Source organism: Carya illinoinensis, chromosome 5 (assembly GCF_018687715.1).
Source record: "Carya illinoinensis cultivar Pawnee chromosome 5, C.illinoinensisPawnee_v1, whole genome shotgun sequence".
NCBI classification, from domain to species: domain Eukaryota; kingdom Viridiplantae; phylum Streptophyta; class Magnoliopsida; order Fagales; family Juglandaceae; genus Carya; species Carya illinoinensis.
The window spans coordinates 48,090,144-48,104,707 of NC_056756.1; the positions used below are offsets into that span (position 1 = coordinate 48,090,144).

The 14,564-nt window shown below is 39.7% G+C and overlaps 1 protein-coding gene across 1 annotated transcript; it reads right to left on the bottom strand.

Annotated features, from left to right (window-relative positions):
- Positions 1-4,629: 4,629 nt before the first annotated feature.
- On the bottom strand, positions 4,630-5,975 carry LOC122310440 (cyclic nucleotide-gated ion channel 1-like). The gene is made up of 2 exons (XM_043124315.1): positions 5,697-5,975; positions 4,630-5,124 (listed from the first exon to the last, which is right to left on the bottom strand). The coding sequence occupies exons 1-2, from the start codon at positions 5,973-5,975 to the stop codon at positions 4,630-4,632; spliced, it is 774 nt and encodes a 257-aa protein (XP_042980249.1).
- Positions 5,976-14,564: the final 8,589 nt, after the last annotated feature.

The window sequence follows — 14,564 nt, forward strand, 5'->3', positions numbered from 1 at the left end:
CCTCCTCAAAACCGAAACTCTATCTCCCCCTTTTTTCTCTTCACCTTGTGTCCTGGTTCATTGTAACTAATGGCAAAAGAGTCTTTCATCGAACTTAAATCTTTCTCAATCATTTACACATCTGCATGTGTGCCATGTGGCAAGTGGAGTGTGTGTGTGTTGGTGGACAAAATTTCATTTTTCCTCCCAAGAGAATCTTTCTTCTACCAATGTCTTGGACAGGTCCTTGTGGGTGGCAAGCACAAGTTCCCTTGCCCTAGCTGTCTACCTCAAGTGTGCCCTTCACAAAATCCTTCTAGAAGCTCCCATAGGCGTGTAGGTCTCTCTTCTTCATGCATATTTCACTCATTGCCAAGGCCACTTTTCTTCCCTTTTTCATCATTACATTTTGCTTGGATGACACTTGGCCATCTCTTCTTGAAACTGAAATTCCCTCTACCATTGTAGTGCCCCTTTGTCTTTTGGCTTGCCCTAAGTGCCACTTCCCCATGTACTCATCATTCCCTTTTTCTAGAAGCCTTCTCTAACTAGTGACGTGTCAAAAAGCCTTTCCTACAAATAAAGCTCCTTGCATGCGTGACAAGTGGCAAAAGTAGGTGAAAAGTTCTTGGGTAGGCATGTGGGGCTTCTTAGGTCACAAAACCCCAAATTCTCTCACCTCTCTTTCCTCACATCATGTCCAGGTTCATTGCTCCTAGTGTGGTTCTCAAGTGAATGACAAATGGCATTGAGGGATAGGTTAGGCCTGTGCCCTAAGTCCTCTAGGGTTTCTAAACCTTAAATCCCTATTGAGTCCGAATTTTCATGGGCCTTGTGGGCTTAGATGCCTAGTGCATCAAGTCAAAATTTCTAAGTGGCTTTCACCACCTTGCATGGCCCAACTACCATGCACAACCCAATAATAAAACATGCCCAAAGGCTTAGTTGAGTCTAGGTCATCACATGCTTCCCCCTTTAAAAGGATATTTCATCCTCGAAATCGGCACCGTAACCATCAACTAAGAGTAATTGACAGCAAATACAAACTTGATCAATACCTCTAACACTAGATACTATAGAGTCCTCAGATGATGATGGGTGTGGTACGTTGTTTTCCTCCTCCTACACCGAATCTTGCCATAAATAAAATATCATGTCCAAATCCTAGTCATAGTACATGTTCACCTGCACCTCTAGTTTAGTACTTTCGATGGGTTGACCCTCTTCACAGAAACGAATACCATCAGTAGATGTATTTGAAGTCTCAAACGGCATATACTTATTTGCACGAGCCTCTACAGTGCGACTAGACTCTGCCTTATGGTTGAGTCTAAGCAAACGTATTCTCTCGACATCTTTCCATACCAAGGGACCATGTGGGGGATGTCGCTTTGCGTGTGGTAACACTTGCCCTAGGAAAATATTACCTCAAAAATCTGCATCCATCACATGGGTGCTATGATGCTCAAACTTTTCCATCTGTTGCCAATGAGCAGCTGTCATTTGATCTATTCTCTCATGTCGGTTCTTGTGACTGTATTCTTGTCTTTCTCTAATTTGTGCTACTGAGGACACATACATATGTGGGGTTTTTCTAGTTCATGCCATGCTCTGTTTCAAGGGTATGGTAGGTGAATACAATGTCACTAAGAGATCATTAAAATCAAACAAGAATTTGTATAAGACAACCAAAGTACAAGCAGTCATACACAAGTTTTACAAAATACTCAAGTCTAAGATACAAAAAAATGAGGGTATTTAATCCTCATTAAGTCCTCTCTTTTCCAAATTGCTTCCAGAAAGGCTAGATTGTTCCAAAGCACTTTCACTAAGGATATCTTTTGATTCCTCAGCTCTTGCTTATTGCTATCCAGAATCTGCACTGGTCCTTCCTCATAAGATAAGTTATGTTGAAGTCAAATACTACTTGTTTTCATTATTATGGCTTGTCTTTCTCCAAAACTCTTCTTTAAAGATGATACATGAAAGACATTATGCACTCTTTGCATTTCAACTCGTAGATCTAATCAATATGCCACTGCACCAACTCTTTCCATGAATTCATACGGTCCTACATGCCAGGTCAATTTTTCTTTCTTGCCAAAACGCACGACTCGCTTCATAGGTTAGATCTTAACATAGACCCAATCACCTACAACAAACTCTAGACTTCTTCGTCGTTTATTGGCATAATTCTTCTGACGACTTTGGGATGCCTTCATCCTTTCTTGGATCAATGCTACTTGCTTTTGCACCTCCTGCAAGTATTCAAGCCCTAAAATTTTCCTTTCTCCAACTTTGTCCCAATACAAAGGGGATCTACACTTTCTTCCGTACAATGCCTCGCAAGGCGCCATCTATATCATGCCCTGGAAGTTGTTGTTATAAGCAAATTCTATCAACAACAAATGTATTTTCCAATCGCCAAATAGTTCTATCACACAGGCACGTAACATATCCTCCAATGTTTGAATAGTATGTTCAGTTTGTTTGTTTGTCTATGGATGATATGCACTACTAAACTTTAAATTGGTGCCTAACATCTTCTGCAAACTCTGCCAGAAACATGAAGTGAATCGCATATCTATGTTTGACACTATGGACTTAGGTACTCTGTACAATTGAACTACCTCTTTAACATAAATCCGAGATTTTATCCATAGATTCAGTATTAGCTATGGGAAGAAAATGCACACTCCTTGTTCATCCGTCGATTATGACCCAAATTGAACTTTCCCTTGAAGACGTTCTTGGCAAACCAATCACAAAATCCATTAACACATCCTCCCATTTCCATTCCGGGATCGGCAATGGTTGCAATTCTCTAGCTGGCCTTTGACGTCCAGCCTTCACCAATTGGCAAATTGAGCACTTTGCAACAAATTCCGCTACATGCTTTTTTTATTCCTTCCCACCAAAACTAACCATTCAGATCCTGATACATCTTTCTGCTACCAGGATGAGCAGTATAAGGGGTACAATGGGCTTCCCTTAAAATCTTCTCCTTCAATTTTGGGACATTAGGAATTATTTTCCATCCCTTATTACACAACATTTTGCCTTTTCCAATCTTAAAATGTTGGGGTCCTTCAGATCTCAAAATTCTTTGGTGAAGCTTTTCAAGCTTTTCATCCTTGGTCTGCCCTTCTATGGTCTCCTTCTTGGTTAATGGTACAATCTCATGTACTACTGTCAACACAACATCTCTTGGCGGGTTCCCAATCAACAAGTTCCTCATTCTTGCGAATAGTGACGGCATGTCGGCCTGAGTCTTGAGACTAAGGGCATTTGCTACAACATTGGCCTTTCCAGGATGATGCTATGTTATGCGAAACATATAATTTATGCTAAAATCTAATAGGTAATATAATTCGATCATGCTTAGCTATAATATTTAATAAATAGTTGTTCTTAGAGTTAGGAATGATAAGACGAAAAAAATAAAGAAAAATGAAATCAATTACACAAGACACACAAGATTTACGTGGTTCGGCAAACTGCCTTTGTCCACAGAGCTACGAATGATTTTATTCTCTTGAATGTCGAAATACACTGTGTGACAATACGTTGTGCGTGTGTGTTATGAAACCCCAATTAGGGTAATTAGCTCGTAAACCCTAATTAGGGGTAAGGTTAGACTTGCGCTCCATCACCAAGCCTCATTTAAAATCCACCAAATAACTACAATGAATTCTTATCGGGTCAGGTCCTCAAATCGAGTAGGCACAAAACAAAATAGGCTCCACACATAATTCCCAACAATTCTCCCACTTGGAGACTAGTGTAACCACACATATCAACCACCTATTCCAAAACTGAAACCTCCACCTCTGCACCTCATAGCTGTCGTCCTCAGGCGAGAAGAGCAACTAAAGTTGCACACAAGTCAAATAGAGGAAGATTTGATATCACATAACAATCAAGTTAAATTCTTGATTTGATATAATCTCTAACAAGCATAGCACAAATTCCGCAACGTTTACAAATTATAAAGATATGTTGATTAATGCTAGACTGATAAATAAAAATTGTTAGAATAATACGGTAATATTGGATACTGTATTATGTGCCTGAAGTAATAGAGAAATTTGACGACACAAATTTTGAATATTGGAGGATTTAGTTCGATCGAGAATTATGTCTATGGGAAGAAACCTCATCTTCCTCTTGCTTATAGGGATTGTAATCCTTTAGCGGATAAGCTTGCATCATTTGGAGCCCTAGGCAAAATGGTAAGTTTTTCTTCTCTAATTCAAATGCCCGGTGTGCATGCTCTGGATATCGCAGCTGCTCCCAGCTTTTGACATTGACTCTAGCTTTTAATTCTCTGTATGGACCCTTTGAAATATTTTGTTATTAATTTTCTCTTTCAATTTTTCTCGGTAGCTTGATTTTGGGAATTTAGTTGTAACTCTTATGCTCCTTTGTATACAGTATTCCTCTATCACAAGTGCAGTCATCGAAAAAATTGGGATACGGTGCTTTCGTTTAAAAATAAAAACACCAAATCAGCAGAACCTGCTATCTACCCGACAAATTAACAACCTGACAAACATTTAGTTTTGATCTACTGATCTAACCATTCACGGAAAGCGACTAGCATAATTCGGAGTGGTACCTCTAACGGCCTGTTGTCGATTTTAAGCAGTCTTAAAATCGTGCCAAAGTAGTGTTCTCCTCGGCACTTGCGGTCTTCTTAGCCTTCTGGTCAGACTCACCAAGTATCATTTGACGAGCGTATCGCCTGCGGCGAAATGCTGCCTGAAGGTTTGATGCGGCAAAACTTTGCACCAAATTGGAGTCGGTCATCCCTCTGAACTTGCTAAACTTCGACCAGTGTTGATATAGCATATGCTGTATGTTGCCGACCGTAAGAGCGAAAGCTTCGACTTTTGTATGGCACCTGAGAGTCCTGGTCGAGAAGGGGAGGTTGGATGGGTCTTTCAAGAAGGGGGACTTGAACACCCATTCTAGCAGTTCAACTCCATAGAAGTCATCGGTTGTAAGACACCCAGTTTGACGATGATCAGGACCAGTTGTATAGGTCCAAATGATGCCTCGCGTGATGAAGAGCAATGCATCAAGTGGTTCTCCCTCCCGAATAATGTAACTGTTCTCCTTGTAGGATGCTTGAGAAAGTCGCAGCTAATCAATTTCAACGCATCTTCACTCTCATTTTGAAGAAGTGGCACCTAAGTGTCGATAATAAACAAATAATCAATAGAGAAGGACGACGAACGAGGAGAAGTCCAATGTATATAAAATTTATTTCTATGAGTATGCATGGAAACATATAACAAACAACTTGTAATTATGCATAAAAATTACGTTCTAGGTAAACCATTGCATGCACCTTAATTTTAAATCGATTAAGTTAGAACTCGGATCGTGTTAATTGCCCATACCTTTGTATACTCAGTGATACCATTCTATAAATTTTCAACATCTCATTTCATATTTTTTACACTTCCTATAGAGAAAAATTATTTCAGTTTTCAATTAATTTACTATTTTTTTTCGTTCTACATATCCAAATGGAAGTGCCAAAAAAAAGGGGGACTCACTCTCCCAGTAGAAGGAAGAAAGGAATTATCTCTTATTTGCTCTATATCCATAAAGGAAGCAGGACAAAATGGGGGACTTGCTCTCCTTTGTAGAAAAAAAAATGAATTTCTTTATGCCCTATTTATAAAGCAAGTTGATGGAAAAGGACTCACTTTCTGTAGTAGGGGTAAGCAGAGATGGTGCAGAATTTCTCTTCTAATGAACAGGGGAAGATGAGGCAACGGATTCTCTGCATCAATATATTTATTTTCTGCAAACATTCGATCTACCTCTTGTATGATCAGCTGTTCTATTTCTTTAGGCCTCGGGTTTCTGTCTATCCACTCATGTATTTTCAGTTTTTTGTCACCCAACTCATATTGCTGCCAACGGTTATATTCTAATTGCTTAGGTTCCTCCAACTCCTTTTGCTTAGCTACCTCCAACTGCATAGATGCCTCCTACTGCATATACATCTGTTGCATAACAAGTCCAACCAATTAAATGTTGTCCAGAAATTATCATTTGTCTCAAAATTAAATTTCAATTAAGACAAAATTGTAAACATAATAATAAAGTGTTTCTTTTTCTTTTCTGCCCAATTCGTAGTCTGTAGAAAGTACGGTTAGATCTTTGTCTTGCTGCATGCCTTTCTTTAACGGTTCTGGTGGTGGCCGTGGACATTCTTTCCAAGGGGTGGAAGCCAATATTAGCCATATGGGTCCCTATACGCATCAAAGAAGCCAAGTCGAGTAGGTGCCTTTATAAGGCGACAGCACCTCACACAGTCACGCCTACAATTTCTTCATCTTCAGAGATAGGGATCAGAATACACACACACACACACACACATGCTGCACTTAGGAATTTCATGCTGCACATTTCCATAAATCATGTATATGAAAAACTGATATTCGTACAGACACATTTTATAAATAAGGGCTATGAAGCTAGCTTTCAAAAGAATGCATCTCGATCACCAACCTGCAAATGTCCAAGGAAGCACATAAACATAACCAAGCCAGAGATGGAAGTTAAAACTGCGAAACCGTCCTCCCAGAAATGCGGACTTGTTTGAAGGTTTGAACCAAAAGAACTACGAATTTGCAACAACTATACAATGTAAGAGATAGTGTATTCACAATCGAAATTATTAATTAATAAACTATATCTTGTTTATTAAGAGATAGCTTAATTAATTAATTTATTCATTAAAAGAGTCATCTAGAGAATTACAAGCTGGCCTCATGCCAAACAATTCGGGAAATACACTCGGGAGTTGATTCCCACCAAATTGTTAAATCCTCTACAAATCTTGCTAGTTTTGCTAAACGTACCATCAGCTGCTGCATTGTGTTCTCTGCCAACATGTTGGAAAATCACTTTAGGTAGCTGTTTAGAAAGGCCAAGGATGGAGTAGATCAGGTTACCATGTGGAGACATTGACTCCCCTTCTGTTGTTAAGGCCCTAACATTGAGCATTGAATCGGTTTCCACAATCAGATCATTGATACCCAACGGGACACATATCTGTAGACCCCTCAAAATGGCCAGAAGCTCCACTTCCATAGGATCAGAGAACTCTGGTTCTTTGTGACATGCAGCCAGTATTACTTTACCCTTCTCATCCCTCAAGATAACTCCCACACCCGTACTGCAGCATCCTTGAAACAAAGCCCCATCCGTATTGATTTTTAGGACACCTGTAGGGGGGGTTTCCATTTCATATCCCTTACCATGTTCTGTTTGCTACTGACTTGGGCTTCTCGAGACTCCTTAAGCAAGGATAGAGCATGATCTACCAACTGTTGTGGATGCTGGACATGATCTTCAAAGTAGAACTGGTTCCTTCTATACCAGAAAGACCAGGCCATAAGAAAGAATTTCTCTAGGTCCCTTGATTGCCCTTCTTTTTTCACTCTCATAGCTATTTCCATAAACCCCTGCTGGTTTCCTTCCTGAAACAAAAAACCAAACAGAGATTTCCATTGGGGTAATATGGAAGGACAATAGATCAGAGCATGGCTTGTGTCTTCCCTTCCCTCATGGCAGAACTTGCATGTGTCCTCAGTGACAACCTTCCTGACCCTCAGGCTTTGCAAAGTGGGCAGTCCTTGCTTGCATGCTCTCCATGAGAAGACTCTAACCCTGTGTGGTATTGGCATTGTCCATAGCTGCTTCCAAAAGCCTCGATGTGCCTGAAAGTTTGAGCAACTCCCTTCGACCCTGTAGTTCTTTAAAGACTAGAACAGCTTGTATGCACTCCTCACTGTGTATTCACCCGAGCCTTCATAGTGCCATATGAGTTTATCCTCTCTAGGTGGAGGACCTAGAGACATCCTCAGGACTTCAGAAGCTTCTCTTGGAGGAAGGGTTCTCCTAACTATCTCAGCATCCCACCACCCTATCTCCCCATCTATCAACTGTGCAACTTGTTGGCAACTGCTCCTACTGTCTTGACCTTGGCATAAGGGGATTTGGTTCTGTCCTAGCAGCCAGATATCAGTCCAGATGTTTATGGACTCTCCATCCCCCACTCGCCACCTGCACCCCCTTACTAATAGTCTTATAGATTCCCATATCCCTCTCCATGCATATGATGGGGCATTTCCCAACTGTGCTTGCTGAATGCTTGTTAGTTAGTGGTTAACTGATCTTCCCATTTTGACTGATCTTCTACTTTGCTTTGGACACATATATATAGTAGGAAATTGTGCACTAAAGTTCATTGCTTTCGTGTGCCTGGTGAAGAGCTTCAATGCAACATTGATCCTCAAACAAGGGAACATCCAACTTCCGATAAAAAGACAAGACTTGCTTCTCAAAAATGGTCTGAGTATAAAAAAAAATAAAAATCTCCACGGGATAGGATGAAGAAAGATTGGCTTATAATCTGGATTTTCCTGTATTGATAAGTCATAATTGTAATTTCGGTATGATGAATGAATTCACAATTTCAAAAAAAAAAAAAAAAAATCACATGATAGATGATCTTCATACTTTACCTTCTTTTATAAGAATAGCATCATTTTATAGAAATACTCTTAATTTAAAATATGATTATATGAGAATCATAAAAATAAACTATACATCATGTAATGATACATGTTACACCGGCTAAACGTCCTAGATGGCAGTAATAACATAGGATAAAGCTTTTCTGTGTTTCTCTTATATGCTCCTTATTGCTTTTCATAAAATACCGAGTCGATCGGCCACGTAGATATCGTCCTCATCTCATAAAACAATTTAATTAAGACTTTATCCCTCGGCACAAAAGCCAAAAGAATCTTCAAATAACTGCGACATCGATTTTTACTCTTTGATTGGTTCTTTTTATATCCAAAGTTAGGGTATCTTTTTCATGCAAAATTTATTTAGTGTTATAAGTGCAGAACTCTCTACTTGAGCATCCGGCCATGACTATAATAGAAAGTTTGAGCCGGTCCTTTTAGGGTTTGCCAACCCAAACCACTTTTGTTGGGGCTCCTATCTTGATTCATGTAGCATCCTATTGATGAAGAGAACAATATGAGACTACTCTATCTAGTAGTACCAGCTTCCTCTCTTTTCATAATCTTCTTATAGTTCTTTAACTGTCCACCCGCTCGAGCTGAATATTTTGAGGCGATTGAAGGGATTGCAAACACCTTTTATTGTAATATTTAACTTTACAAAAAATCTGCCCCAGATGGTTTTCAGAATGAGAAATGTAGACATATGCACATTGTAGGCACCTAGTAGATATATATGGTAGATATTTACTGATCATCTATGTGCAACAAAAGTCAATTCTCTATTCATATTTGGGGTAGATTAGAAATTTAACTAATCGCTTACAAGCACATCATTATTAGCATATCCAAGCTGGGAGAATGCTTATATCACTTAAATGTAAGCTTCTTGAAAGAAATAAGAGAGTATATACATTTTCCACATCATCTTTGTTCTTCGAGTAATTTTTTTGCATGGACTTAATTTAGTTTTTGAGAGATCGTTGGCCGAGACTCAGAATTTATGTCTATTAATTCCGATGTCATCTTTTTCCTATCTCCTCCGTCCTTGTAAAGGCTCCATGTATGCCTGATTTACAGAAATCACTCTATAAAATCATCCATATATAGGCATCATGCAGCATAGTTTTTTTTTTGTCCCTTTCGTACAGCATTTCACTGCGCCATATATACAGTACATGCACCTTTCATTAAAAAAATACGGACGGAACCACAGTACCCTAAAAAATTCTTGTTAAATCACTATTTGTACGTTCGCCATCCAACAAATAAAAAGAACGGCTTTGAATTATATTTTTGAATAAAAAAATCACGAAAAGGCCAGGATATCAAGATGATATGGGAGGGAAAAACATGATCAGGACATTGATGGGGTGAAAGTAAGCAGCATATATAATATTGCACCAACTTTAGGTTTAAGAAGACCGTAAAAGTTTCTTCTTCTTCTTCTTCTTCTTCTCTTTTTTTTTTTTTTTTTTTTAATATTGTCTTTCTTGACATAAATAATGTTGACACAAATTAATAATTAGCCTTCAAGACACTTTTCTCCTTGATTGTTTTCCACAAAAAAACCTACTACGCCTAAAGTTCTAGTACTTTGAAGCGGATCGAATAGGTAATTTCTTTTGTGAAGGTGATTCATATAAAAAAAGGCTTTAGATTTTGTATCCACTGCGGTACGTGGGAGGTAAACAGTCATTTGCCAAGGTTGTTACAAAAGGCAATTAGATGTTTTATGTATTAAGATGAGTCTTCAAGAAGTACAGATTGTTAATTTGTACATAAGAAAGATTTGTACGTGGCGGCTTGCTGCCCGCCACCCCCTTGCATGGTGCAGATTCTTCATCTCACGAGATTGTGTCCAAGAAAGCATATAAGAGTTCCTCAACCTTGCATCTATTATTTTTTGTAATACTGTTGCAAAAATAAATAAATAAATAAAGGAAGAAATCAGGAAGTGGATGGCATGCTCTATGCACATGTGGAATGCACAATTTATGCGCCATGTAGAGCGCACATGATACCACACAGGGTTGGGCCTGTAGGCCGCCACCCTGTTGCACGGTGTGCCTTGAGGTCGGCTACACTCAAACGACCCCACAACCCTCACCATCAAAACATGTGGGAAAGTTCAAGGACAGCCTGACCTCCCATGTGCCCAACAGGCAGGCGACTCTCTGGACAACCTAACCGCTCTCACCTAGACAGCCATACAAGCATAACATCTTCACCAACAAATGCCAAGTATTTACGCTAGCGCCACAACAGGCAGGCAACTCTCTGGATAGCCTGACCTCCCATGCGCCCAACAGGAAAGCAACTCTCTGGACAACCTAACCCCTCACACCTAGACAGCCATACAAGCATAACATCTTCACCAACAAATGCAAAGTATTTAGGCTATTGCCACAACTGCCTCACGTGGGTTTCCTTCGAGAACCAATTGATGGGTTTGGCAACCACCTAAAATGGACCCAGGGAGTCAACGGGCTTCGTATCGACTTAAGTGCGGGTTAATACAAACTCTCACATCAACCCCAAAATGGGAACATCAAATGACAATTTATACCAAGGAGCAAAAAATCCACTACTACCAATAATAGGAAAAGGATCATGAAAATACAAACAAATAACCAATCATAGAAATATGCATTCTTCGCCCACAATAAACAATCTCTCAGACAGCCATCCACACAAATAAACAAACTCAAAATTAAGTTTTGCACTCGCACATAATGTGATCGAATATATCTCTCTCTAGAGCAGAGCTCTACGCTCACACCTAATGCGATCAAGTACATCTCACCCCAAAATAGAGCTTTGTGCTCACAACTAACACGGTCAAGCACTTCGCCTTCCTATCTCGCCAAGCTGACCTCTTCACTGCTTAGGTCAAAATAAATAGAAAACTAGAAACAAAATAAGAAACCAGAGACCAATTTTCAAAATTTATTCTGCAGATTATTAACTTGAAGATTTTCAAAGCCTTCTTGTTTAGCAAATGACCCTTAAGAATTGTGGGCATCCGTAGTGGTCAAATTAGCAGCCTACAATTTAGTCTCAAGATAGGGCCGAAAATTAAGCTAAGAGATAAAGTCAAAAAGAGATAAGACAAGTTGACTCAGACTCCTAAAAGGAAAAAAAAAAAAACTCACAAGGCAAGTTAGATTCAATTACTTCAAGGAAATAAACATCTATATAAAGAGGAGATCCCCCACAAATCTACAGGCCCTCTTCACAGAAGCTCCTTATGTACAAACTCTACTACACATAGCAACTCCAAAAGATCTTTCATAAATTTCTCCATTGCATTGTGAGATATGTGAGGCCATAAGAGATTGTAAAATCACTCATTATGGCATATTTCACCCCCAAACAACCTTTGGACGTAGGCATTATGCCAAACCACGTAAATCTCTGTGTCTCTCTTGATTTATTTTAATTTGCTTGCTTATTATTTATTTTATAGATCAATTCGAAGAGTACCATATCGATCGACGCTCGAATCATGATCGTCGGCCAGGGATGATTCTTTTCTCTGTTTCAGCCTATTGTAAAAATTTATGCATTAACAATTTATTGAGTAACAAAGTAGAGAGGATTTAGAAAACCATCGTAGACTACAATGTTTTTACAAAATGGAGCAACTCCAACAGAGGATATGTACATGTAAAATCAAAGGGAAAAGAAAACACATAAGATACCAAATACTAAAATCACTAATTCAACCTCTAGACTCCAAAACTATGCTAAATAAAGCTCAAAACAACCATGCAAGTTTCGAAAGCCTATAATTAAAAGTCAAAGAGATGCAATGCTTGAAACATTTAAATATTCACCAAGGCAATTTGGGTTTTGATTATTTGGAGTTGAATTATAAATAGGAACCCCGCTGACTCAAAGAAACCCTGAGAACAAGTTAAAGATAAAATGCATAGATCGACATTTGGAAGCCAAACCAGAATAGATTAGTGTATAGAAAAGCACGACATCAATGTAGATCAAAAAAATACAAACCCAAACCCTAACCCTAATAGGTTAGATAATCCTTACTTGAGAAAATTAAAACAAACAATGATCAACAAATGATCTGTGGTGTCAAACAATTTGATACACAAATAAGTTCTTTATTCTTTTTAAAACTGAGGATAGTACTATAATTTTATTGATAATACTCATTTATGGCATAAGAATACCTATGCTTATACAAGATGGAGGTTGAGAACAAGTTCGAAGTCAAATTGCCACCCATTGTCTGTGATGATGGTTTGGAGGATACCAAACCTAGACATGACAATCATCCACAAGAAGTGGTGATGTTGGTGGCTCTTATTGTTGCTTAGGACTCTGCCTCTACCCTCTTCGTCAAGTAGTCCACCGTCACTACGATGAACTTTAGGCCTCCTTTGCCCATTGGCATGGGTGCCACAATGTATACTCCCAACACTTTGCGTATGTTTTGACAAACTGTTCCGCATCTCTAAGGGCGTGAGGCCAATAATAGCACACTCTCAAGACCTTTCTTTCCAGGACTCTCCCACCTGAGTGGTTTCTACACACCCCTTCATGGATCTCTACCATCACGCGTTGAGTTTCATATGTTGATATGCACCTTAGTAAGGGCAAGAAGAGACCTCGTTTGTACAAGGTCTCTTCCAGGAGGGTGAGTCTGCCTGCTTTATTCCTTACTTTCCTCACCTCTTCTTTCTCAGTTGGTATTCCCCAATGGTTAGGAACTTTGTTATTGCATATACCCACTTGGGTCCCCCCGTTCACACTTTCAAGTTCCCTACCACTTGGAAGTTTGCCTTCACCTCCACTTCCGTTGCTCCCAACGTTCGTACCAAGGCGAGGACAACCAATAGGGCTTCATATTCAACTTTGTTGTTGGTGGTCTTGAATTCGAGTCTAATTGAGTAATAGATTTCCTCACTAGAGTCTGACACTACGTACACTCCTACTCCCCTGCCTGAACGGTAGGACTAGCGATTGACTGCAAGTGCTTGCCCCTTGGTGGTGGTTAAGGGATTGTAGCTAATGTCGAACTCGCTAAGCTTGATCGACCAATTGAACAACCACTCAAATGCATCCATTAGTTGCAGCGCTTCCTTGAGTGGGGCTTCAGTCAGCACTCTTATTTGGTGCTTTTGAAAGTAGGCTCTCAAGCATCAGGCAGCTACTACTTATGCAAACCCTAGCAGCTGCTTCATAGGCAAGTATGTAATTTCGGCTCCTCTCACTGCACATATAGTGTAGTAAACCGATCTTTGATTTCCGCTCTCCTACCACACTAGTGTATCATCCATCCATGATCTTGACTACACTAACTTATCTACCTTCCAATTGTCCTTGTAGGGAATTTGTTTGATGGAAAGTTTCAAAAGCAGTCGCGCTCCCCCCATACTAGCCATAAATAGAGTTGGAGCCTTTCACTTATGGCCACGTACTCTCCTTTGACTTAGTTCCCTACCAATTGGGAGTCTACCTTCACCTCCACTTCTGATGCTCCCAGTATTTGTACCATGGCGAGGATAGTCAGTAGGGCTTGGCATTCGGTTTCATTGTTGTTGGTCTTAAATTTGAGTCTTATTGAGTAATAGATTTCCTCGCTAGAGTCAGACACTATGTACACTCTTACTACACCACCTGAACTAGAGGATGAGCCATTGACATAGGCTTGCCAAGGATGCTCGACTGGTTGATCAGGTATATCCTCGTGGGGCTAACCATCACTACAACGAAATTTGCAAGTGCTTGCCCCTTGATGGTGGTTCAGGGACTGTAGTCGATGTCGAACTCGTTGAGCTGGATCGATAAATTGACCAATCACCCAAATCTGTCAGTCGTTGCTGGCCTTTCTTGAGGGGGGTTTCAATGAGCACTCTTATTTGGTGCACTTGAAAGTTGGATCTCAAGTATTAGACAGCTACTACTAACTCGAACCATAGCAGCTACTCTATAGGCGAGTATGTAATTTTGGCTCCTCTCAATACACGACTGATGTAGAAAACCGGTCTTTGAGTTCCG

Bases quoted from the DNA above. Each gene is read 5' to 3' on its own strand.
- LOC122310440 (XM_043124315.1), bottom strand. From the start codon at position 5,975: ATGCAGTTGGAGGTAGCTAAGCAAAAGGAGTTGGAGGAACCTAAGCAA. The intron at 5,125-5,696 runs GTGAGTCCTTTT...GAAATTGATTAG, and splicing joins GCTTACCCCTACTACAGAAA to CTGCGACTTTCTCAAGCATC.